Source organism: Brassica napus, chromosome A8 (genome assembly GCF_020379485.1).
Source record: "Brassica napus cultivar Da-Ae chromosome A8, Da-Ae, whole genome shotgun sequence".
In the NCBI taxonomy this organism is placed as follows: Eukaryota; Viridiplantae; Streptophyta; class Magnoliopsida; order Brassicales; family Brassicaceae; genus Brassica; species Brassica napus.
Genome location: NC_063441.1, coordinates 18,392,522 through 18,417,001, shown reverse-complemented (window position 1 = coordinate 18,417,001; position 24,480 = coordinate 18,392,522). Strand labels below are relative to the sequence as shown.

The following is a 24,480-nucleotide window of genomic DNA, read 5'->3' as shown; positions in this document are numbered from 1 at the left end:
TTGAAATTAAAAGTTCTTAATATATAACAAAATCATGAATTAGATAAAACCCAATATCCAAGGAGTGACAAGAACAACAAGCTTAGAGAAGAAATGTTTAAAAATCAAACAAGCAAATAAACTAATTAAGGCTCTTACAAAATTCTTGGTAGCATATAAGAAGCAAGCAAACTTCCTCGCCAGCCAACATTCTTCTTCTTCATCATCTCTATTGCGCTTTTCCTGTCAAAAATTAAAAGAGTTCTCCAGAGGAGCTTCCTCTCTCTCCCTCCTCCTGCCCTATGTCCCATATATATGTCTGTGAACTGGCTGTGAATCTAAACTCTTGATAACTTCAATCCATGGTTTCTCTACCACCAAGATTGCATTCTTTGATAGATGTTTTAAATACAGAACCGGGTGCTTTGAAGTTTCGATCTCGTCTCTCTCATTACTCTTGCTCTCTTTCTGATACTCCTCCAACCTACGTTTTCGGGTCCCATTCCCCAATTTCTTCAAACCAATGCTTGCAATTCTGTCTTCCACCCTTTCAGACAAATCCATCTCTTCGCCTTGTTCCGTCGGCTTCCCGAACTCAATCAAACACTTTGCTCTGCGTTGCAACAAAAAAAATACAACTGTCAGGATTAGAAGGGCTTTGTTTTATTTTTGTAGTGTCGTCAGTGAAAAATCTGAAGTACCTGGAGCTGTAAACGATTACAGATGATGAGCTTGGCGATGGAGTGAATGAGAGCCCTAAGACCTCACCAGGAAACTCTTGGTATCTCTTTGGCAAACAAAGAGTTTGAAGAAGTGACCACTTGCCCAACTCTCTAGCTTCCACGTCCAATGCAAAGACCTGGTTTGAAGAGGTGGAGATCACAAGCACATTGTTGTCCCTGGGATGGAAACCAGCGGCTGCAACAGATGCACCATCAAGCCTTGATATGAACCAATGCTGCCTGTAATCAGAATCAGAGAATGAATGAATAAAATATAAAAGCAGCTGCTTGGAAAATATGCAAGCCATAACCATATGAAGATATACTGCTCTGAATAAGTCCTAATAAACAATTGTAAGCAGAAAAAGATTACAAAATGTTCACCTCTGTGTTTCCAGGTTGAACACGTATACGTCCCCAAAGCAATTGATAGCAGCTAGCCAATGATCATCTGTGCTAGTATACAGCTTTGTAATTGGAGGTTCACGAGGAGGAGATTCACCTTCCTGCGCCTCCTGACGTGGAGTAAGGGTGTGTAATAGCTCCATGCTATCAGTCCCAACGGTCTGCCAACAAAATAAAGTTTTAGATGTTTGATATGGTCAAGCAGGTAAAAGAAAAATTGGCACATACATATATCTTTCTGTCATGTCCAGCTATTATCAGCCGAGAGCAGTCACAGCTGAAGACCATGGAATGAGCAGATGGAAGATTCGGAAGTCGCTTTCTGATGGGACTCCATGGGTTCTTTCCAAGTTTGTTTTTCTTCAACTCAAACAGACTTGGTCGAATTTGGTCGGAATAAGCAAAAAGTGATCCTGCGTTAGAAATTGCACTGCATATGATCTTTCTGCCACCTTTACTTTTAACACGAACTAGTGGCTTGGTGCGGACACGCCCACTAGACTCACTGCTTATGTGAATACCAAGAATGTCTAAAGAACAAGAATCCTGAACCAAGAGAAGAGAAGTCTGATTGAACACTGTATTATGTACCATCTGCATAGGTACTCTCTGAGGCGCAGGACATATATCATGTGGATGGAACTTAGTGAACTCTTGAACTGAGTATGCAAAAAGCTTTGCATCATCACCAGCTGAAATGAGCATTGGAACCCCCAAATGTGCCCATTTATGGTAACTGATACCACCAGGCTTCTCCTTCCTGCGCTGTTTACGACTTTTTCCTTTTGCATCACTGTCTGGAAGAGAACCTGAAAAAAAAATGGGAGTTTAAGAACCACAAAACAACAGCTTATAGATACAGGAAAACATTGTTCCCATAAGCATTTGGTCAAGCTTTTAAAGAATAATCACAAAATTATGGGTGAAAAGGAGCGTTCTGGAAGTTAACCGCTTTGATGTAGCTTTATCGGTTTTAACAATGGGAGACTTTAACGCATTTGGTGTTCTATATCTGATTCTTTTCTATTAAACGCTTTGAGTTCTCTGTGTTTGTAATCCTTCAACTCTTACACATCCTAACATGAACGTTAATTGCAAATTATACTGGAAATAGTAAAAGCAGAATAACTCAAGACGCCACTGACCTTCTGAACTAATTGGCACTGCCACAGTTAGAGCTCTGATGTCATGAGTATGAGCCCTTACACAACCGATATAATCCCACTTCTTAGTTGAAGAAGGTTTTATATCTTGTGATTTAAATGTTCCCCCAGCGAGCTTATATAGAATAACCTACAAAAGGATGAGAGAAATTAGAAAGTTGACACCTCACAACCAAATAACACATCTAATGTTATGTTAATGAAGGAAGGTTTCTGTTTAATCTGTGAAACCTTACAACTGGTAAAACTATTTGTTTCTACTTTATTTAAGGTTCATCTCCTCAAATGGGAACCAGTATTTAAGATACATTAAGTGTTAACTGACGTTCACATGAGGGATCACACAAGTAGAAGAATCATTTACCTGTCCATCGGCGCCTGCAGAAAACACACGGTTATGACTTGGTGCTGCTGCAAGAGCATTGACATCACCCTTGTGATTAGAATGCGCCTGCAAAAGGGTTCCATGCTGGCTATCCCAAAACTGGACACTTCCTGTACTATCTCCGCTGACAAGAACTCCACATCTAAAACAAAAAGTGAGCAAACGCAAACAAGATCATCAGAAATAGGAAAAGAAAGACACAACTAACATATGATCATGATAAATAATCTTTACCTCAACGAAAGAAGCGTCCAAATGCAGAGCTCAGATCCATTTCCTGTTCCTCCAAGTCCAACTGTAATTCTATATACCTCTTGGCAGAGGTTAGCATCCCAGCATCTTATCAGCCTACAAGTAATTGTCGGGAAGCCAAAAAAAATTACTTAGGCAAACCGAAAAACATATATTAGATAACTTGCATCTCGTCAAAAGAAAATATTCTCACCCATCACTACTGCCTGAAAATATCCTCTGAGCATCCAAACTCCACGTCACACTTAAAGCACGGCCTACAAAGATAACGGTCCATAAATCTCTAAGCAAACACAACATTAAAGATTCAAAATGTTGTTAAGTGGGAGTACAGATGCCTCACCACTGACCCGAGGCAACGATCTATAGTACGTTAACTTCTCTGAATCAGAGACATGATACATCCTCACGCAGCCATCATCACAGGCAACTGCAAGACGCCTATCAGGTTTCTCCTCAAGCTCATCAAACTCCGAACCATCTTCAACTCCACTCTCTCCCTCCTCATCTGATTCCTCACTCGAGTACTCCTTCTTCACCATCATCTCTGCTTCAGCAGTGGAGAGAGGCGCCACAGCCATTTGCCAGATTGATACTCCAATTGAATCTAATACAACCTGCAACAGATAGATTTCATATTAGAAAACAAGCAAACAAGAGAATGCTACTTATACAATGACACTCACCTTCTGCTTCAGGTCGAAAAGATCCCACTCTGAGATTGTGCCATCGATACTCGAAGAAAACAACCTAGCACCTAACCAGACGAGGTGCGAGATTCTCGATTTTGGATCTCCATGGATAATCTGCAATCAATTGACAAACTTAACGAATTTGAAATGTGTTAATCGGAAGATTAGGGATGAGAAAGCGTACGAGTTGAGAGTGCCAGGAGACAGAGCCAGGGGGGACGAGCCAGAGCTCAAGAGAACCGTCTTCGCGAGCTGCGGCGACTTGAGAGCCGTCGGAGCTGGTAGCGAGGGATGTTAACGGAGACGGCTTCCAATTGATGGAGTTGCAACGGTATTCAAACATGGTGGCGACTGAGGAGAGGAGGCGATCTGTTTTCTCTGAGTAAAGAGAGAGAGGAAGCAGATAGGGTTTAGGTTTTCTCGAGGGTTTTTAATAAGTTAGGGGCGGTAGTTTTAAACCGGTCGGGTTGACCCGGTTAAAGACTTGGGGGCATGAATTGGATCCAATTTGATTTATTTACGTAAGTGGAATCCAATCAGAACCATGTCAAAAGACTCAAAACTCATTAATGATGAGACAGCATTCATTTAAAAATCAAAGAGGATTCAAATTTTTGAATGATCTTCCCCTTAGGCTTTTGTACATTCACCTACTAGTAAGAGTAGATTCAAATCATATAATTAGATTCCTATTCTGAGTGAAGATTGATTTGAATATGTGGTTTCTCTATTATTCAACCACATTCTTGTTCCAAAACACACTTGGTTTCTTCAAACAACTCAACACCTTCTTTTATTGTGTGGAGCTGAACGCAAGCTAAACACATTTGGTTAAGCACAATCCCTAAAAACGTCGATTGTTTCTTCCCCGATATACCATAAGTCCAGAAATAGGTCGAGGCTGAGAGAGTTGAAGTTTCAACTTTTTCGGTGGAATGTCGATAGATAGAATATCTTTTATTCTCTTCCTTCCTCCTCTCTGATGCCGCCATGCTCTTTGATATTGCGCTGTCATTTCGTTCTCACAGGTACATTAAAAAAAAACTGTTATCTTTTACTTCAAATTCAGTTTACAAGTTCACCTAAATTGTAGGAGAAAGAGAACATGTCAAATACATACACGTACACCTACCTCATCAAAAGATTATTATTTAGTACTAAAAAAATGTAAATATTGTTCCTTTTAATCGATTGGCACAAACTTTGGAAGACTGGGTCGAGTCTATTTTCGGTTTTGATTAAGCTCACCTAAAAACTTTGCAAGTCAACATGCATAATATCTCGTGTATGGAAGAAAACATGAGCCACAATATAGTTACAACAAAGCTTTTTCCCATCTAAAACACTCGCAGTAATGCTGAAACTGTAGGGGTAAGTAAAGTGTGTATGGAAGAAGGTCAAAAAGAAGAAATATAGTAACAATGAAGAGACTGAGCATTAGTCACTCAGGCAGTCTCAGACGGTTGAAAACGACCATGAAGCTCTTCTCAGGACCAATATATAGAAATCCAAGATCCCCACCCGTCACATATGGTCCCATTCCCTGTCAGCCAAACCCCAAAACCATCAACTTGTAACACAAATAACTAATGGGTTTAGCTCTACTGTGTATTTACCTTTCCGTTGAGTTTTAAAAGCTGCCCTCCGACCCATCTTGGGTTTTTAAACCCAAAGTCTGCTATTCTTCCTTCTCCCATGTAACTCGCAAGCTGCATACACATAAACATCTCTCTAGATAAGCTTTCAATTCAAATGTCAACATGGTTAAACCATGAATTGTCTCGAGCTATTGTTTCAAATCAAAGATGGTTTTTGACTTTTGTTCTAGATCTTTTATCAATTTAGATCTCTAAGGAGACTCTTTTGGTTTAGGTCAGCTTATGTAGTTCTCATAAAACCTAAGCTCAAGAGATGAGGAACGTATTCATTACCACTCCCATTTCCTCCGGGTACATTCCACGATCCCTCATGCGACTCCCCTTCCCAATCCTCGCACGAAATGTCACCTACCATGAATTTGTGGACCCTATTTTAAATTCTTTATCCCGTACATAATACGAAAATAGAAGTAAAAACATTAAATAACCTGGCCAGCTGGCACATTTGGATCCCCTGTCAACTTCACAGCCTCAACATATTCAAAGAACTCAATATCTGTGGAGTCACTTTCCTCTGCATCATTCCAGTTGCCATACTTACGCTTGAGTTGTACTATCTCAGTGCCGTAAGGTCCGAATGCACCAACATATAGGCCTGCACTTTCAAATACAGAACATATACTAAGTTGAATTGTACAAATACATTTTGAACTCATATCAAAAGAAAGAGTATTACCATCAAAAGGGTCTAGGTCGCTTTCAGGAGTTATGATTCTATTAAATCTTGTATACTCAGAGAGCCGATTTCCTTTTTGTGCCTGGCTTATAGCAAGCTTGACAATCTCACGGACATTTCTTGATACCTACAAAAATGATCGAACCATCTTTATATCTAAGGAGTCAAGAAAATGTTAACAATAGAAGCTTCCTATATGTATTAAAAACTCTAGTGTAAATTTAAGGAACTCACCTTCAAAGAAGGTCTCTCTGAGCCCCAGAACGCCTTGGCAACCTCTGGTGGCATCAGATCCGAAAGTCCTTCAGCTGCTAAAGCTGTTACTTGCTCCTTGGACACTCTGTCTTTTCTTGTATCAACATCACTCTTTCTTCTCCCAGGAACATGCAAGGTAAAGGAATCTCTTTCGTTATCCATTATATCTGCGGTAACACGTACAAGCTCATCATCTATAGAGGAATCCTCTGTGCTATGTAGAACCCCTCCGATGAAAACCTTAGGGTTTAAATCCTTTCTATTATCAGCACGATCCATAGATGCAATTTCTTCACTGCTGTCATCATCATCTTCTTCTTCATCAGCAGAACCAGCTTCCTCAATAACTTCTCCAACCAGCTCTACAAGATCATCATCACTGCCTATGATCTCTTCGTCGGGGAGTTCAACGTCCATTACTTTCATCAGTTTTAGCCCTGGGATTTTGTCTTTTAGAAACTTTATCACATTTTGGATCCCTTCTTCAGTTGGTTCCTCAGCGTTTAGTAGTTTATCTTTTTTCTTATCCACCTTCACTTCACTTCCTCCTGCATCTAATATTGATGGGCTCTCAGCTGAGGCATTCGATGATTGCTGTGAACTTACATAGGAACTCTCGGGAATGGATGGTTTCTGCTTGGCATGTTGCAAATAGACCACCTGTACACATGCAGATATGTACACAACAGCTCAAAAGAGTTGATCGGTAATAAGAATAGCAATCATGTAACACTAGTCGTATAGAAGACACAGGTAAAAGGATATACTGTCACTAGAACTGCTTTTTAATAAGTGTTGTGCTTAAAAGTTACCTGCATAACATATTCACCGTCCGTGTCTTTAACAATAAAAATCTCAAAGAGAGGTGTTCCAGCTGCTGCTGTCACTAACTGTCTGAAAGAAGCAGTTACGAGGCTCAATTACCACTAGCAGTTGAATTAAAGATTAGAATCATCAGCAAAACATGCTCTCACCTTGGACTGTAACTCCTGCCAATAAACCGTCCAACGCCTGGAGTTATGCGTACAATTCTGCCAAATGGTTCCTCGGAATCTTGAGGATAACAAACCCACCAACCCACCTACATAGACCTCAGAAACGTGAAAAATATGCTTTAAGTTCTAAACAATCCAAGTCCAGATAAAAACACACAGATTCTTCACTACAGATTTGGGTAATAAGTTCCTGAAACCATCACTTATGCCAGGCAACATAAGTTTCCTTCAACTAACCTAAACTACCTTAGTAGTTTACACACATGAAACATTCTCCATTCCTAATAAAGCTTAAGAAGTCTTCTACTCTTTGCCTTTTTCTTGATTTAGGCGTGTAGGTGTCATCTAGGGCTATCTTACAAGCTTATATCAAGAAAAAAACTAAATACAAAGCTGGTGAATTTAAAAATTACCAGTCCACTTCCTGTCTGCCTACATAACTTGGAAGCATCATGGTAACGCTCTTCACGAATTGCATCCTGCGCAGAAGCTAACACATATAAGTAAATAAAATAACACAAAGAGAGTCTGATGTTTACCAAACAATCTTAACCTGTAACTGGCACATGATCTCAGCGACAGAATCATTCACAGTAGCTTCTCCAATAGCTGCTTTCAACTTCGCCGCTTCTCCAAAGTCTTCTCTTTCGATGGCCTCCTCAAGTTGTACCTGTTTACACAACTCGAGAACCAGAAACTTACTATAAAGCAAACCAAAATCAATTGAGTTTGATGGAAACAACCTTGAGAAGAGACACCACGCCATCGATTTCTTCAATCTCATCGAAGTGGCGGCTCCAACGATCCCAATCCCACTTATCCTCACTCGAACTAGTCTCGGGGCCATCAACGGCGGCGCAATTGCGCCGCGGACAGGTGATATATGATTTTCCAGGGTTCCGGTTTGATGTAGAAGAAGCGATGGAGACGCAGAAATTCGAGCGTTTAGTGGTGGAGAGCTCGTGGTTCGGAGGCTTTGAGTTGAAGAGGAGGTGAAATTGAGGGACGGAGATTCTTTGTCCGATAAGACACGGATTAGTTGAGGCCATGACGGGAGGAGGTTTAGGTGTTGTGCTTCGCCGGAAAATCTATTACGGAACTGAGAGAGAGGCTTTGCCTGGTTCGAGCGCGTGCTCACGACGTGTGTGGTGGATAAGGAGGAATAATTAAAGATGATTTTGTATTTTCGCATACTTGCCATGTTTTCTTAGACCCAAAAATTAATATAATATATAATACTATTTATTTTTAACATTAACTAATTATGAAAAACACTTCGCGATTCTCCTGTCGATAATTCTACCATCTTATAAAAATACATATCTGACCCAACCATTCTGAACCGTCCTATGAACATTTATGGTTGATACTATACACTTGCGAATAACCTCTAGTTTAGAATATTGTTTAGAATGTTGCAAAAAAAAAGAGAATATTGTTTAGATATAATAAAGTAATATAAAACTACGTTCTAAATACCTCTAGAATTTAACATATAATCTAATAATTTAGGGTTCTATTTACTATTTTCGGAAAATCTACATTTATGTTTGATGTTATGCACCTTGCAGAAAATCTCTAGTATAGAATATTGTTTAGAATGTCGCAAAAAAAAAGAATATTATTTAGATATAATAAAGTAATATAAAATTATGTTGTAAATACCTCAAGAATTTAACATCAAACTTTACAAAAGATAAGGAGGAATAATTAAAAATGATTTTGTATTGTCGCATACTTACTATGTTTTTTACACCAAAAAAAAGTAATAAAATATAGACTACTATTTTTTTAAGTCACATTAGTTATAAAAATTATTACATAGACGGTTTTCCAGTCGACAATATAAAATTTATGTTCGATGATATGCTATGCACCATGTCGAAAATATAATAAAGTAATCTAAAACTATGCTGTAAATACCTCTAGATTTTAACATCAAACCTCACAAAAATTAACCTTAAACCTGAAAATAAAATATAACCGAATATTATAAATCCTGATCAAAACAAAAAATCTAAAAACCAAATCATAAATCCCAGAATGATGTGTATCTTTAATTTTCATATATACATAGAGATTTTTTCTATCAAATAGCTGACATAATTTTCTAAGTTAATATTATTTTGGGTTTACTCTTTTTGTTTTTGGTTGTTTCATAACTTTTTCGCTGTAAAAAAAAGTTTTGGAACAGATGATAAAGGATATTCTGGTTGTCATTCAACTTCTTACTACTAGGTTCTTGTTGGGGATGTCGCAGCTGCAGATTTACCTGAGATGTATGCAATCAGTTGTCTTTTATCTGTTGGCTTCCTACTTGGATCTTGAGTTCAGTCATTTCAAGTCTGCTGTTTGAGCTAAAGGACGCTTTGTTTGTTCAGGTATCTACTGGATCATCAAATGATGCATCCTACTGAAAGGTACTATTTACTGCGTCCTGAACTAGCAGAATCCACGTTCTACCTGTACCAAGCTACAAAATGCTTTTGCCTCTATTTTTAATTGTCTCACACTTAGTGTTTATGATGAGATATGAGGCAACCTCGCTGACAATAGATCTCTGTTTCATCTCTGTGCTCTAGATCCATGGGTCCTAGATGTTGGTGAAACGATGATAAAATGAATATATATATACGCTATCTTCCATGATCAACTAGCTGGTTTCAAGTTAGCATAGTACCTGCAAAACCAGTCTATGATTCGAACAACCCTTAAACAGACCTCAGTTTTGCAGTGTTGGATTTTTCCTCCCACCAAGAAGAAACAAGGAAGCAACTCCCATACAAAGATTCGTAATAAAATATTCACACCTTAAACGAACCAGTTCCAAAGTAAGAAAGAACATCATACATTCTCAAGTTGTAATAAGTATTTCAAGAAAAAAAAAACATTGCAAGAGCTTAAATCTTTATTGGGTTTCATGTAAAAGTTTTAAAGGGTAGACGCATCCACCTCAATAATTTCTGAATACAGCTATTAATGATAAACACCTCAATTCTGAGTTTGATAAGACAGATTAAACAGACTAAGATTCGGCAGATGAGGCTGCGTCATCTTTGTGCTTAATCATACCCGAGTCCACAAGAATTGGAATCTCTGCAGCAAGCCATGGAGCTAGCCCCAAACAAAGTGCATGTGCTATTCCAAACCTAGGACTGCATAAACAAAAAAAAAGCCATTCATCAACGCCAAGAAAAAGAGTAACGTGCTCATCGTATTCGTGATAGAAATGGATTCTATAAACCCAAGTTTGTTTCCAACAAGATAAAAACGAGAACACACACAAAATGATGTTGATTAGATATTTAGATGTCCACTAAATCTCATTTGAGACCTGCACAAACAGCTTAACACTAGAGTGTACCAGCCTAACTGAATCAATATAGACAACAAACCGATCTAAATAACATCTCACGACCGCGACCACTTTGATAATCCTTGTACATAATCAATGTTAACACCAGACTAAACTGATCTAAAACACTGCATGCTTCTCTAACAATGTCTATAAGCATAATAAAGTTACCAGTTTTTAGCCCAGAGCGGCTTGAAATGCACAGTCAGACAAATCTTCCCACCTCGATACATCTACATAAAAACAAAAAAGAAAGACACTTTAACACAATTAAGCAAACCATCACCGATCTCAACCAAAAAACAAAGCACAAACCTTTTGAGTTTTGCCGTCAATCTCAGGCAACTCAAGCTCGGGAGCAGTGGCGGGGTAGGTAACAGGGATATCGAATTGGAGATCGAACTCGTACTTGAGGAGGTTGTGAACGTACCAACACTTGCCAGTCCAACGGGTACCTTCGGGATTGGACGCGGAGATGCGGAACCAGTCGTTGTCGTTGGACTTGTTCATCTGTGTGTATGCGATGAGAGATTTGTACTCTTCTTTAAGCCTCTGCTTCCATGCATCGCCGTCTCTTGGCCCCGCCTTTGTCGTCAGGAGAGGGATTCGCGTTAGGGTCGATTTGGTGCTCGGATCCCATCCTTCCATTTTTTTTTCTCTTGCTCGCTGATTTGGGCGTGAATGTTAAAGACTTTTGATCGAATTGCTTTGATTCTGATTCCTTTCTCTTTAGATATTGTGTCGGAAGGAGGAGCACGGGGACCAAAAGGGAAAATGTAACCGAACAACAAAACCAAACTGTCTTTTGAGTTTGGCGGTTTGGTTCGATTCAAAACTGAAAACCGAACCAATCTTTTCAGTTTTTTTTTTACATTAAACTTTTGATTATTTTATTTCCTTAGCTTTTTTTTTCAAGTTGATTAAAAATGTTAAAATGATATTTTAAGTAAATGCATCTTTGGTTCACTATATTTAACTCTAAATAGTATTATAAACTATTTTATGCAATTCACCAATAAAAATTAATATTTTTATACATAGTTAAAAAAATATTTTTTAATTTTAGAAGAATACATCAGATAATTTTTTTTTTAAATAAAGAAATATATTGAAGATTTATACTGTCTTTTCAATATATTTTTGGGAGGTTTGGTGTTTAAATTTATCCTTTGGATTTATACTGTGTTTTCCATTTCTACTCTAGTTTCATGAATGTTTGGTATCTAATGTGTTTTGCATGAAGAATTTCACAATGGAATAAGAAACGAGGAGATATTAGTCCAGATTTTTCTTGCACTAATATATTAGGTACTATGAATGACAAATTCTGATATGTGATGCATGATTGCTCCTAGCTGACTGGAATGTCACTCAGAGGAACCTACAAGCTCCATTCCGGTAGACGTTTCCTATTTGATTTTGTGTTACTAACTAGCTTAAAAAACTAAGTTGTGCTAAAATTCTGTTACTAGATTGGTTACGCATGAGACCAATTAATCGATAAAGAAATGTGATTTGCGTGAAAATTTGATAATCAGGAAAGAAGCGTGATTCAGCTGTGTATTACCAAACGCAAGTGTGCTAAAACCGTGTGTCTAGCTAGAACTAAAAGCAGAATTTGCAATTCAACGGTTTAAACGAGATTGGTTACGTAACATAAACAGCGCTCATTGCAACTTCCCAGACATAAAACGACAGGGTGTGTGCCATCTCGCTTTTTCTTTTTTTCTCGTGTGTGACCGCCTCTCTACGCCTAATTGCTCTGAGCTCCTCCCGTGTCGCCGAGATTTTTCTTCTTCTTCTTCCTCAACCTTCAAAACCCTAAAAGAGAAAACCACCGCGAGAAGAGGCACAGTTATCACCCCCTTCGATAATTCCGCCACCCCAATCTCCAATTCAGCGATGGCTGCCGCGACAGCCAGGACGCAGGCGCTCTCTCTCCTCGCCGCTGCCAACAACCACGGCGATTTGGCAGTGAAGCTCTCGTCTCTCAGACAGGTGAAGGAGATATTGCTATCGCTCGACCCCTCTCTCTCCGCCGAGATTTTCCCCTATCTCACAGAACTCCACTCGTCTCGTGAAATCCTGGTTCGCAAATCCCTTCTCGAGTGAGTCCTTAACCAAATCATAGCGTAGATTCTCTTCTTCTCTTACGAACTCGTCAGAAGATTGTGTTTAGGGTTCTTCTGTGGTTGATTGAATTCATTTTGGGTGACAGGATCATTGAGGAGGTTGGTTTGAGGATGATGGATCATTCTTATGCTCTAGTGACTGTCTTACTAGTCTTAGCAAGGGATGAGGATCCGATTGTTGCAAAGAAAGCTGTTTCTGTTGGCACAGCTTTCTATTGCAGCATCTTGGAGGAGATGGCAATGCAGGTTTGCAGATTTATTATTTTACATTCTCGTAGTTGCCTTTAAGATTCAGTTAAAAGCCAATTATTGTTTCCTTTTTCAAAGCTTTGGTTGGTTTTATATTGGTACTACTATTTTGAAGATAGTAAAGCAGTGCTAGCTTGGTGATTTTGTTTTGGATTTGTTTATCCCTTTCTCTTTACTTTTGTGCTGAATTGGTGGTGTTTATTACTTTTATATGTTAGTAGATCTTGGAGGCTTTTGTGAGTGTTCCTGTATATTCCCCACAGCGATGGATGTGATTCCCTTTTTTCTCTCTCACTGATATGTGTTATTATTGATGATACAGTTTCATCACCGTGGTAAAGTTGATCGCTGGGTTGGGGAACTATGGACATGGATGGTTAAGTTCAAAGATGTTGTCTTTTCTACTGCATTGGAGGTATACTGGCTGTGTATAGCCTAATTTTTTTTTTGTCTGTTGCTCTCTTGAGGAATGTTTTTTGGTTGAGTATTTGCTCTGCTTCTCTGTCAATTTTAAGGTTTTCTAATTCTAATTTAAGTCTGCTGTTTCTTTCATGATAGCCTGGTAGCGTAGGGGTGAAAGTTTTGGCGCTAAAGTTTATGGAGACATTTATTTTGCTATTTACTCCTGATGCATCTGATCCTGAGAATTTTTCCAACGAAGGTATTGCGGTCTAATCATGCAGTAGAATCTGGAATAGCGCGATACATGATTTGTTCATTTTGTATTTTTGTTTATGGGCATGTCAACTTTTACTATTCTACTACAGGGAGTAGGCAGATGTTTAACATATCCTGGCTTGCTGGCGGTCACCCCATTCTAAATTCAGTAACGCTTATGTCTGAAGCAAATAGAACGTTTGGTATCTTACAAGATCTCGTACAGTCGGCTGGTCGTTTACCGGGTGCACTGACGGTAGCTGTTGTTAGTTGGTATGTTTCTGTCTGAATCCCGCTATTCTTGTGTATTCGATTTGCTTTATATTCTTCATGGTGTTAGTTTTGCTTGGTAACCTGATAGCTAGATGTAACCTGATAGCTAGATCAAAATGATTGCCCATTGTTTTGCTTGGTAACCTGCATGTTGGTGATAAAACGAACCATGCAGAATGTGTCTTGCTGCAATGATATGTGTTGTTAAGCGTATGATGGGGTGATATTACTAGTATCTTTTGCATAAGTTTGATGTTTGTCTCATGTTTTTGAGAAACAACAATAAGAAATGATCTTCCGCTTTTAAGCAGTTTCATAATCAAATAAGCTTTGTTAGACGAATAACACCAGGGGGAATAAACTGCTGTTTTCCATTTTTATGCGTCTACTAAACTTTTGGTTGAGAGAGATAAAGCATGGAGACAGGTCATATCACCAGTTCAACCCATATGATATAGTTGCAGCTAACTGAATCATAGTCCGGGGGAAAATGGCTCGGTTGAAGCTGCATCAGTTATTGGATACTGACAGTTACCTGGGCTTATGGCGCCTGCAATTTTTGGGTACTGTGGAGCTCCAATATACAAGTCATACGGACATCAAACAACGAATAGAATGGTCAGATGGTAGTTAGAAATGCTGTTTCCAAGTAACGCTGAAACGTGGTAGAGGGAAGTTTTTTTTGGTTATGTGAACTGGTTGTATATAATATTACTTATGACTGTGATGTTGGGATATTGAAAATGTATACACTACAATATTACGCACATTATAATATGGCAATCAGAGATTTCTTTATGCTGAATTCAAGCTTATATTTACTTGCATATTAATATATCTTCTCCATATATTTTTGGTGGATATTGATGATGATGGGTTGAATATATTTTCCTGCTTGATCTTATGTCATGTCTTGTTCTTAAGATCGAGATAAAAGTGATCTCGTAGTTGTTGTGTCCTGTGTAGGTGGCATATCTCTAGTCACTTTGAACTATCAAGGTTCCTTTCTGTTTGGGGGCACCGTTAGCTTAACATGGGAAATTATCTATGCTTAGTGTCATTTTTGGCGAACTTTTCAAAACCTAGTACTTACCTAACAGATGATTGATTTTTGAACTGATATTAACTTTTAATGTCTGGGACTTGTTATCTATGTAAAATAGATTAATGTTAAACTCTGAGAGGAAAGACATTGTTCAGAGATTGATTTTTCATTCGGTTTTACTTGACCTTTTATTGATGAAGATGTCTTAAAGTAAGAAAATGTGAAATAGATCATCTTATTGTAATTGGAGGAATTCTTTAGGATATGCTAGCTTTGAAGAGATTTGTTTATGTTGATATGTTTACAGGACACAATCTCTGATTTCTCAAACTTGATAATGGGATATGTAAAAAGTTTGCCTGAGCAAAGTTTTACTGTTAAGGAGCTTATTGTTGGTGTTGTATGCTGCAGAATCATGAGGAAAGTTTCTCACAGGAATCGTTGCTAGTTAAAGTTATATTTAAACTCTAGTATCTCGTACGTTAGATAATAATTGCATAGGAAGAACCTGAGGGAAGTTTCTTTGACGCAAGTGTTATTCTTTTGTTTGCTGAGATGTGCAGTGATCCATTAGGACATGCTTTTAGAAGCAAACCTGAACCATTTGCAATTTTGAATATTTTCTGTGTAAGCACTGGTCTCTTATCTGATAGTAGCTTATCTTTCAGTCTTGCGGTGGTAGCGAGGAAGAGGCCTGTCCACTACAACACTGTCCTTTCTGTTCTGCTGGATTTTCACCCAAATCTTGTGACAGTAAAGGGGTGCCATGCTGCAAGCGTTCAGTATTCCATTAGAACTGCCTTACTGGGATTTCTTAGATGTACTTCCTCACCTATGATAGAGGTAGAGCGTTCATACTTTATTGTCTTATTTCTCTCTGCAGTATATCTAGATTTGGCTCATCTCTTACTCCTCAGTTCTTCCCTGTTTTTTTTTGTTCTTTCGGAATATCACTTGAAATCGTTGTTAAACATCAATTCTAAGTATATGTACTACTAATGAAACTATTGTTGTGGGTTTGTTTTATTTAATTATCATTTTAGTCTCTACTGAAATTCAATTGATTTTGCTTATTATTGATCCGTTCATTAGAGGTTTCTATAGGTCCAGCAGTGTTATAGCTATATAGCAATCTGTCTTGCATATAAAGGCTGGAAACAAAAGACCTCTTTTTGGGAATATTCGGTCATATTTCATAGAGCCAAGCTCCCTCATGTCGGAGACATTCCTTAATCGTTTCAGGCTTTCTGGTCAAATTATAAACCTTTGATGTTGTTATTTCGTTTGTGTACTCTATGATTGGGCATACCTTTTTGTGTCGCATTTGTTTTCCTTAAGAAAGGTTTTCAATGACTGCTCGAAAAAGGCATGTATTAAGTGGTATTCCATGCAGTGAAGCCTCGTAGTAGGTAGAACAGAGTTGAAAGAAGTGTTTGCTTGATCAAATCATAGAAAGTCTCATATCTCTATTTTTTTTTGGTGATATTTGTTTTGTTACTGAGATAATTATTTTCTATGAGTTTATAGTCAAGAGACAAGCTTGTTAGAGCGCTTCGAGCAATGAATGCTTCAGATGTTGCTGATCAAGCTGTCCGTCAAGTTGATAAATTTATCAGAAATAATGAGCGCTTTGCACGTGAAAATTGGTCAGGCAAGGTAATACTTTTTATTCTTTCTTTCCTAAGCTTATATGCCTCTACGTCAGCTTTGATCACTGTGACCAGTAACGTCTCATGATGAACCTACTTTCAGAGTAACCAGGCGATTAGTCACCCAAATTCTTGGGATTTGTCAAAGAAACGAAAAATGTCCCAGGGTGAAGATGATACAATCAATGGAGAGGCTGCTCCGAAGCGCTTACGCCATAATACTAACATGCATTTGACTCCGCAAGTTAAAATAAGTGATTCTCCACATGGACCGGTCTCTATCAATGGCATATCCCCTGCAAACCATCCTTCGGACAGTGAGCCGACTCCAGTGGAACAAATGGTTTCTATGATTGGTGCTTTGCTTGCTGAAGGAGACAGAGGAGCTGCATCACTTGATATTCTCATTTCTCAGCTCCATCCAGATATGCTTGCTGATATTGTAATAACAAGCATGAAACACTTGCCTAGTAGCCCTCCTAAATTAACAACTACACTGGCTACTCCGGCAGATATTGTGGATTCCGTGTGTTCCCCGACTCTTCTGCCACAACTTCCTTTTGATCCAACCCTTCCGGCGGGGTTATCATTTGCCGATGTGCCTAGTTTGAATAGCGCAGTTGCCGACCCTAGACGCGACCCAAGAAGGGTATAAGCTTCCATTTGCCGCTTGATTTTATTTTTAATGTTTTTTTTTTCCAAGATAACTTACACGTAGCTATGCAGGATCCCCGTCGCATAGATCCAAGACGTTCAAATTCATCTGTGGCACCAACATCACTGCCTGTAAGTGAAGGTAAAGAACCAATCCCAGTTCAGATGGACATCTCGAGCTTACCGAGCAATCCACTTTCGGTTCCTGCTGTCACGGCAGGGGCTAGTAGTTCAGTGCATCCAACAACAATAGAGCATAGCCAAAACAAGGTGGTGGGAAGTTCAGTTATCAAAATAATTGATCAGCCTGATTGCAGAGAGGATTTGTTGACTGCTCCCAGCGAGTGCGTTTATCCCTCAAAGGGCATTCCAGTATCTCCTTGCAGGGATGATGAAGGCTTCAGAGAAACAAAGTGCAGGGATGATCTGGCGTCTATCCCAGATTTTGATCAACATTCGCCTTTGGAATCAGGCCCAGATTTTGATCTACAACCCCCTGCTGCGTCAGACGCCACTGCAGAAGAGGAAAGCTACCGAGAGTTGGCATCTGTTCCATCATATGTTGAACTTACCACAGAGCAAAGCAAAACCGTTGGAAAGTTGGCTTTAGAAAGGATAATTGAATCAAATAGACATGTCTGCGGGTTTGATTGTAACAAGATACGCATGCCATTGATTGCCCGATTGATTGCTAAAGTGAGCCCCTCTTTGATACTTGTTACTTGTAGTTTTGCCTTCAACTCTAGCTACCATTTCCATCTTTTGGCTTTATCCCTATGGAATCCTTTTAAAAATTCTTCTTTAATTCTTTTGTTTACAAGCATAAATATTATTTATGATACCATTTCCAGATCGGTGCTGGCAATGATGTTGTAGCCATACTAAGAGAGCATATCAGTGTGGATCATCGGGAATTCAAGGTACGTATTTGACTGCAGTGTTCATTAAACTCAGCCGTCATTCTATTATTTTGTTTTGGATTTTGAATCTCTTTTCCCATATCCGAGAATGTATTGGCTGTCATAATCATTGTAGCTAATAGCCGATAGTCTACCATATGTCTAGACGAAACCCTAATCTGTTTGCTTCTTTGTTTCTAGGGGCATGAACTTGTTTTACATGTTTTGTACCATCTGCATTCAATGGCGAATCTGGACACAGATGAAACCTCTTCCTATTCTGCTGTGTATGAAAATTTTCTCATAACAGTGGTGAGCATTTATTCAACTTCTTCCATTTCTTGTTTCTGAATTTCGCTTATTAAGGTACTTGCTGTAGGCAAGATTATTTCTGGATGCTCTTCCTGCTTCCGACAAGTCTTTCAGCAGACTTTTTGGGGAAGCTCCACATCTACCTGATTCTGCCATAAAGCTACTGGATGAACTCTGCTCCACTCGTCATGATCCAACTGGAAGAGAAATCAGTGATAGTGAGCGTGTTACCCAAGGGCTTGGTGCTGTTTGGAGCTTAATTCTAGTGCGTCCAAATGAGCGAAAAGCATTCTTAGCCATAGCATTGAATGTAAGTATCGGTAGCCAGACTTTCTTATTCTTGTTTCTTACAAACCTTGTCACATTGGTGTGTTATTTTATAGTCTCAGTGATGGAAAATACGGGAATTCAGATAATTTAAGTTTTAAAGTGGCTAGATAGTTCCTTCGTCAGAACTTGAATCTCTACATATTGCCTGTAAAATTTCCAACTGAAGCCTCCAGTTGACTAATCCACGAAACAGTTGGAGCATATTAGATCCGTTGCTTGAAATTGGTCAAGTTAATCTGTTTACTGCAGTGAGGATTTTCCAGCTCTATTTATCTTAGTTTACCACTTAGAAGTCCTTTGGCTTGTTATAAGTTTTTTTTTTCAACAGAGCATGAAATGAAATTTGCCATGTATACTGGTTACATTATGAAGTTTTGAAACTTTTAACATTGCAATTATTATGAGGAATGTTGAGAAAGTTGCAATTACATAAACGTTGTGTTCTGATCTCTAAGCCCCAGAAAGGAATGTTGTGCTTGAGATTTTATGTTTATCTTCATACTTAAATTCATGGTCATATATATGGTCCTACTGATTTTTCCATGTTTTCTAACGCATGTCTTAATCCTGTTATCGCAGTGTTCTGTTCATTCCGAAGAAGACATTCGTGCAAAAGCCATCCGACTTGTAAGGAAATTAGTCCCAGATAAAAATATGGTTCTTATTTTCTACTGTTACAGAAATTCATATGTATATTTTCTCAAATGCATGCACAGGTCACGAACAAACTATATCACCTTACATACACATCAGAGCATGTTGAGAAGTTTGCAACAGATATGCTGCTGACTGCTGTGAACTCTGAGGCAGATCTCTCACAGACTGGTTTTATTGCAGAAGGAATTAAAACAGAGGTAACAGCGTATGGTCTAATCTGGTAGTTGAGTATCATTGTTGGAAAGGAAGTAAAGATCCAAAAGCCATTAATAATTCTCTTGAGGGCGTTTAGCTTATTCTTTGAATAATATATAAAAAGGCTTATCTCTTAGAACTTAATAGATGCCAGCTACTCTTTGTGCATGTTCTTGTAAGGCTCTAAATTTTCCCTCGTGAGGATTGCCTAGTCGTTGAAATGGACATGCTCTAGTTTTCCAAACCTTGACTATTTTTGTGGGTTGAGTTGCTTACACTGATTTTCAGGCTAAAAGTCAGATAACTTCGACAAGCGACTCTCCATCTTCTAGAACCTCCGATACTCACTCTCAGCAGGATCTACAAACTTCTCGTGATGCTTCTGTTTTATCATTTGCTGAAGCTCAGAGACTTATTTCTCTATTCTTTGCTCTATGTAAAAAGGTTTGCTCCTGAATCTCACAATCTTCTTTTCGTAAAGTATTTCCATTGTTCTGAGAGAAATATTGTGATTTTTTTCCAGAAACCTAGTCTCCTACGACTTGTCTTTGAAGTTTACGGGAAAGCTCCAAAAACAGTTATCCAGGTGAGTTAGCCTCCCTCCCTTATAAATTCTCAAGCCACTTATGTGAGTCACGTGTGGCATGGTACATAAAAATTATCTGAGTTGTAGTGGGAGTAAAACATATTCACAAACACCGAACTGACTTATATTGGTAACTTTCTGAAATTGTTCAGGCTTTTCATCGTCATATTCCCATCTTGATACGAGAATTAGGTTCATCTTATAAGGAACTGCTCCATATAATATCTGATCCTCCTAAGGGAAGTGAAAATTTATTGACATTGGTAAGTGGCTTCGGTGTTTCCTTGTCGTAAATCCACGTTGGCCTTAAAATTATTTTGTAATTTTGAATCGTGCTCGTTGTTTATTGTCAAGGTATTGCAAATATTGACACAAGAATTGGCACCTTCGTCGGATTTGATTACTACTGTAAAGCATCTATATGAAACGAAGCTAAAGGTTTGATTTGTTATGAAGAGCTCTCTCGTACATATTTTTTGTATCAGTGTATGTATATATTTATGAAAATCAACATTGCAAAGCCTTAACAAAGAAGTGTGTTCGGCAGGATGTTTCAATTCTTATCCCATTGCTTTCTTCACTCACTAAAGACGAGGTAATTTTTTACTACTTATTAAGTGAAAGGGGGGATGAGGACTTGCAATTTTTTTCCTTTTACCTATCCGAAAATGTGGAAATAAATTAGTACCAGTAACCATGGAATCTGGAAATTGTCTGGTCTTATAAATTGCTCATCAGTTGTAGCAATTCATTACCTTTTATGACAGACATTCTTTTTGGATGTAACAGGTTCTGCCTATCTTTCCCCCGCTTCTTAATCTTCCACCTGAGAAGTTCCAACTTGCACTAGCTCATATATTACAGGTATCTGCATATTCTCGTAGTTCATCCTCTAATTATATATCTTGGAACAATGTTGCATATAATTCGTTCCATGCATTGTTGGTTTTAGTTTCTTATTTGAAATTCATACGGTGATCTTTTTTTGTCTGAGAAGTGTTTCTCTCTCTGTCGGATTATATACTTTCTTCCGCTGTAACAACTTGGCAAATCCTTTTTGTTATATCTGGGATAGGGTTCTGCTCACACCGGCCCTGCCCTCACACCTGCCGAGGTACTGATTGCTATCCACGATGTTGTTCCTGAGAAGAATGGGCCACCACTGAAAAAGGTATGTCCTGACTTTTCATCTTGTTTGGGCCTTGTTGCCTGCACTTCAAATGCTTTCGTTACCATCCCTATCTATTTAGTAGATTCAAAAGAGGTGGGGATTATGGAATAACCATTAGTTTTAGGTCCGTACATCTATCAGATAATTATAGGAGGTTCAATCAGCCTTCTTCTTTGCTTAATTAGCTTGATCTTTATTCTTAACATTCCAAAGAGTGATGGTAGCGTGAGGGCCCCTGGATGATTATACCAAATGCTCTTTTTTATTTCCTGCTATTTTCATGCAAGCTGTTTATGCCAAGGTCGATGATGCATTCTCATGTCATAGGAGGCTAGATGTTAACTAGTGCCAACTAGAAACTGACTAGTTAGATGTTAGTCTTGAATCTTGATATAGACCTGATTAATCTGTTTGCAAATGGACCCTTTATGAAATTTTGCAAGTGTGCTACCTGTTTTATCTACTCTCTCTCGTGTTAACAGAGTCTCATTTGGCTGTGTTGTTTGTAGATAACAGATGCATGTTCAGCTTGCTTTGAACAACGCACTGTTTTCACGCAGCAAGTCTTAGCAAAGGCGCTGGGTCAGATGGTATGTCAAAAGCGAACATATCTTTGAAAAGAACTAATGGTTTAGATATTCACATCTGTGATACTTTTTTGGTTTCAGGTTAATCGAACACCTCTGCCTTTGCTCTTCATGAGAACAGTAATTCAGGCAATCGATGCTTTTCCAACACTGGTAAGTGTCGTACTGGGTAAAGTTAAGAACAAAGTGACGTAAGAAACAAAAGCTCTTTTTAAAAAACTGAATCAAAGTAACATATATTTGTTTCCTTATTCCGAAGCTCTCTCTTACTTGGATAAGTCTCACATATGAGACTCAGACTCATTTATAATAAAAAGTAGAAGTACACTCTAGGAAAAGTGAATAAGATTGACATAAATACTAAGTATTTTCGTAAATAAGGATATAGAGACTAGAGAGAATTCATATCACGCACAAGATTATCTGAGAATCTTTGGTTCCTATCATGAGGACTAACATGTAGCTAGCAAGTCTATTTGGCAATCATGTTAAGCAGGAATATACAACAAAATCGTTTTTTTTTTCCAAGTCTTTGGTTTAAGTTATAGGTCAAAGTCTGGATTCTTTTGGTCAGAATAAAGAAGTTTTCTGTTTGTCCAGGTTGACGTTGTCATGGAAATCCTTTCCAAGTTGGTGAGTAGGCAGGTGAGTAAATTTTAAGCTCAAATAAAAGGATCAGCTTTGAGATATATTTCCCCTCTAGTGTGGTTATGATGGAATGTCTTTTTGGATGCAGATCTGGAGACTGCCAAAATTGTGGCCTGGTTTCTTGAAATGTGTGTCTCAGACACAACCACATTCTTTCCCTGTCTTGTTGGAGGTACAAGAAACGTAATAGAAGAATATACTAGTACAAGTTAAGTATATTTACAGGAATTTTAAACGACTCTTTTGGTTTTGTTTTTGCAGTTACCAATGCCTCAACTCGAAAGTATCATGAAGAAGTTTCCTGATCTAAGACCTTCTCTTACTGCTTATGCGAATCAGCCAGCCATCAGAGCTTCTCTACCAAAGTACGTCCTCTAAAATCAAACAGACACTTCGTTATGCAATCTTTGAAGTATTGTCAGCTACTGAATCTTGATGCATGTTTTACCAGTTCAGCTCTTTCAGTTCTTGGGCTTGAAAATGGGCAAGATTCACGTTCACAAATGCACCCTTCAGATGCAGCTTCTTCTATTCACGGGGCAGCCTTAACGTGACCCACCCCTCTCTGGAAGAATATCGACAAAGTTGAAGTGTTTGAAGGAGACAAATCACAGATACTGAAAGCTTCTTGTCGATTGGCTCGAGACTGGCTACTACTTCTGTGTTTGAGATTTTAGTAGCAAGACCAGCATGGTAGCCCAGCGTGTGTGTGTGGCTCTTTCATTTGTTACCCCTTTTTTGGTGTATATTTCTTAATTATAAAAACTTTACCGTAGCCATGAGAAGGGGTCACTCACTTGTAGTGGATGTAGGATCGCTTCAATACTGTTTCTTATAAAGAGAAAGATGGAGAATTCAAAAAGTTCAGAGTATGCATTATATAATCTGTAATAAAATATTTAAAAATAACAATCAATAACCCCAAAACATCTATATCTTTTGAGCAGTTCAAACAAATTTAAAAGTTCTGAAATTGTTAAGAGATTCATAATTTATTTCCTTCCACATTACAACCGCATGCATTGCATTTTACTATAACATATTATTTACTCATAAGTAATAACGAATACACGTCAAAGAACAGAAACATAAATCCTCCTCCTTGAATACTAACTTGTCTCGGCAGAGACTGTGACATTTATGGCACATTGGCCTACAAGCACCAGTGTTTGAAGCTATCTGAATATTGAGATCTTCCACCTTGATATTATGGCCAGGTTTCATATAAGGATAGTTTCCCAAGATGCACTTAACATGTAGAGAGATGCGGCAATCAAAACATATGTAGAACAATAAATTCTCATGTATTTCTTCTTCACAAACGTCACACCAAGAGTAACTTTCCTGTCTCTTTTCCAGCAGTTGTTTCTTGTTGTGTTCTGTATCGAAGTATAGGTACAGTGGATGGATATCATACTTAAATCTGACCACGGGAGGTAAGTTCAAGCATTTGAAATCGAAGGAGAAGCCTTCACATGTGGTACAAGTTGCAACAATAGTTGGATATTTTTTATGGCAACCACAACACAAGTAAGACGATGTGTTATAACCATGATTTTCTAGTCTAAGATAGAGAGGGCATCTGTGGGTTATATGCTTGAATGGTTCGGTAAAGGAAGCACACTTTGCATCCATTTTGAATGTCCCACAATAGCGACATTGATACTAAAACCACAATGATATTGCTTGCAAACAGAACAGGTGAAGAACCCTTCGTTGATGTTCATTTTGACCTTCAGTGTTAACCGATGGCGATGTAACGGATGATCCATCTCCTGTGGTAGGCGAGCACATTCTTCATGGAGGGCAAAACTGCATTCCTTGCAACGCAAGAAAGTACCCATATCAATAGGAAGGATACATGCTTCACATAGCTGCCAACATTCTTCATCGACATGG

At 38.5% G+C, this 24,480-nt stretch overlaps 5 protein-coding genes across 5 annotated transcripts; 2 read left to right on the top strand and 3 right to left on the bottom strand.

Annotated features, from left to right (window-relative positions):
* Positions 1–22: 22 nt before the first annotated feature.
* On the bottom strand, positions 23–4,033 carry LOC106367904 (WD repeat-containing protein PCN). Its single transcript, XM_013807769.3, has 11 exons — positions 3,783–4,033; positions 3,593–3,712; positions 3,250–3,523; positions 3,100–3,163; positions 2,889–3,002; positions 2,634–2,796; positions 2,252–2,399; positions 1,335–1,915; positions 1,086–1,267; positions 681–941; positions 23–592 (listed from the first exon to the last, which is right to left on the bottom strand). Exons 1-11 carry the CDS (start codon positions 3,939–3,941, stop codon positions 280–282), a joined length of 2,379 nt encoding a protein of 792 aa, XP_013663223.1. The 5' UTR covers positions 3,942–4,033; the 3' UTR covers positions 23–279.
* A 774-nt stretch (positions 4,034–4,807) lies between these two features.
* On the bottom strand, positions 4,808–8,378 carry LOC106367905 (protein EXECUTER 2, chloroplastic-like). The gene is made up of 11 exons (XM_013807770.3): positions 7,926–8,378; positions 7,736–7,852; positions 7,596–7,661; positions 7,162–7,268; positions 7,000–7,081; positions 6,167–6,847; positions 5,933–6,059; positions 5,685–5,851; positions 5,530–5,604; positions 5,215–5,307; positions 4,808–5,141 (listed from the first exon to the last, which is right to left on the bottom strand). The coding sequence occupies exons 1-11, from the start codon at positions 8,229–8,231 to the stop codon at positions 5,040–5,042; spliced, it is 1,923 nt and encodes a 640-aa protein (XP_013663224.1). The 5' UTR covers positions 8,232–8,378; the 3' UTR covers positions 4,808–5,039.
* A 1,597-nt stretch (positions 8,379–9,975) lies between these two features.
* Positions 9,976–11,307, bottom strand: LOC106367906 (ubiquitin-fold modifier-conjugating enzyme 1). Its single transcript, XM_013807771.3, has 3 exons — positions 10,853–11,307; positions 10,709–10,770; positions 9,976–10,337 (listed from the first exon to the last, which is right to left on the bottom strand). The coding sequence occupies exons 1-3, from the start codon at positions 11,183–11,185 to the stop codon at positions 10,208–10,210; spliced, it is 525 nt and encodes a 174-aa protein (XP_013663225.1). The 5' UTR covers positions 11,186–11,307; the 3' UTR covers positions 9,976–10,207.
* A 910-nt stretch (positions 11,308–12,217) lies between these two features.
* Positions 12,218–14,653, top strand: LOC125574790. Its single transcript, XM_022690178.2, has 5 exons — positions 12,218–12,645; positions 12,756–12,915; positions 13,241–13,333; positions 13,477–13,579; positions 13,686–14,653. Exons 1-5 carry the CDS (start codon positions 12,440–12,442, stop codon positions 13,862–13,864), a joined length of 741 nt encoding a protein of 246 aa, XP_022545899.1. The 5' UTR covers positions 12,218–12,439; the 3' UTR covers positions 13,865–14,653.
* Positions 14,654–16,453: 1,800 nt separating this feature from the next.
* On the top strand, positions 16,454–23,135 carry LOC106367907 (symplekin). The gene is made up of 20 exons (XM_048737519.1): positions 16,454–16,549; positions 16,646–17,191; positions 17,269–17,892; positions 18,048–18,116; positions 18,297–18,407; positions 18,475–18,717; positions 19,317–19,364; positions 19,454–19,591; positions 19,878–20,033; positions 20,113–20,175; positions 20,328–20,438; positions 20,530–20,613; positions 20,965–21,039; positions 21,251–21,346; positions 21,856–21,936; positions 22,015–22,086; positions 22,534–22,578; positions 22,670–22,753; positions 22,843–22,946; positions 23,033–23,135. The coding sequence occupies exons 1-20, from the start codon at positions 16,454–16,456 to the stop codon at positions 23,133–23,135; spliced, it is 2,949 nt and encodes a 982-aa protein (XP_048593476.1).
* Positions 23,136–24,480: the final 1,345 nt, after the last annotated feature.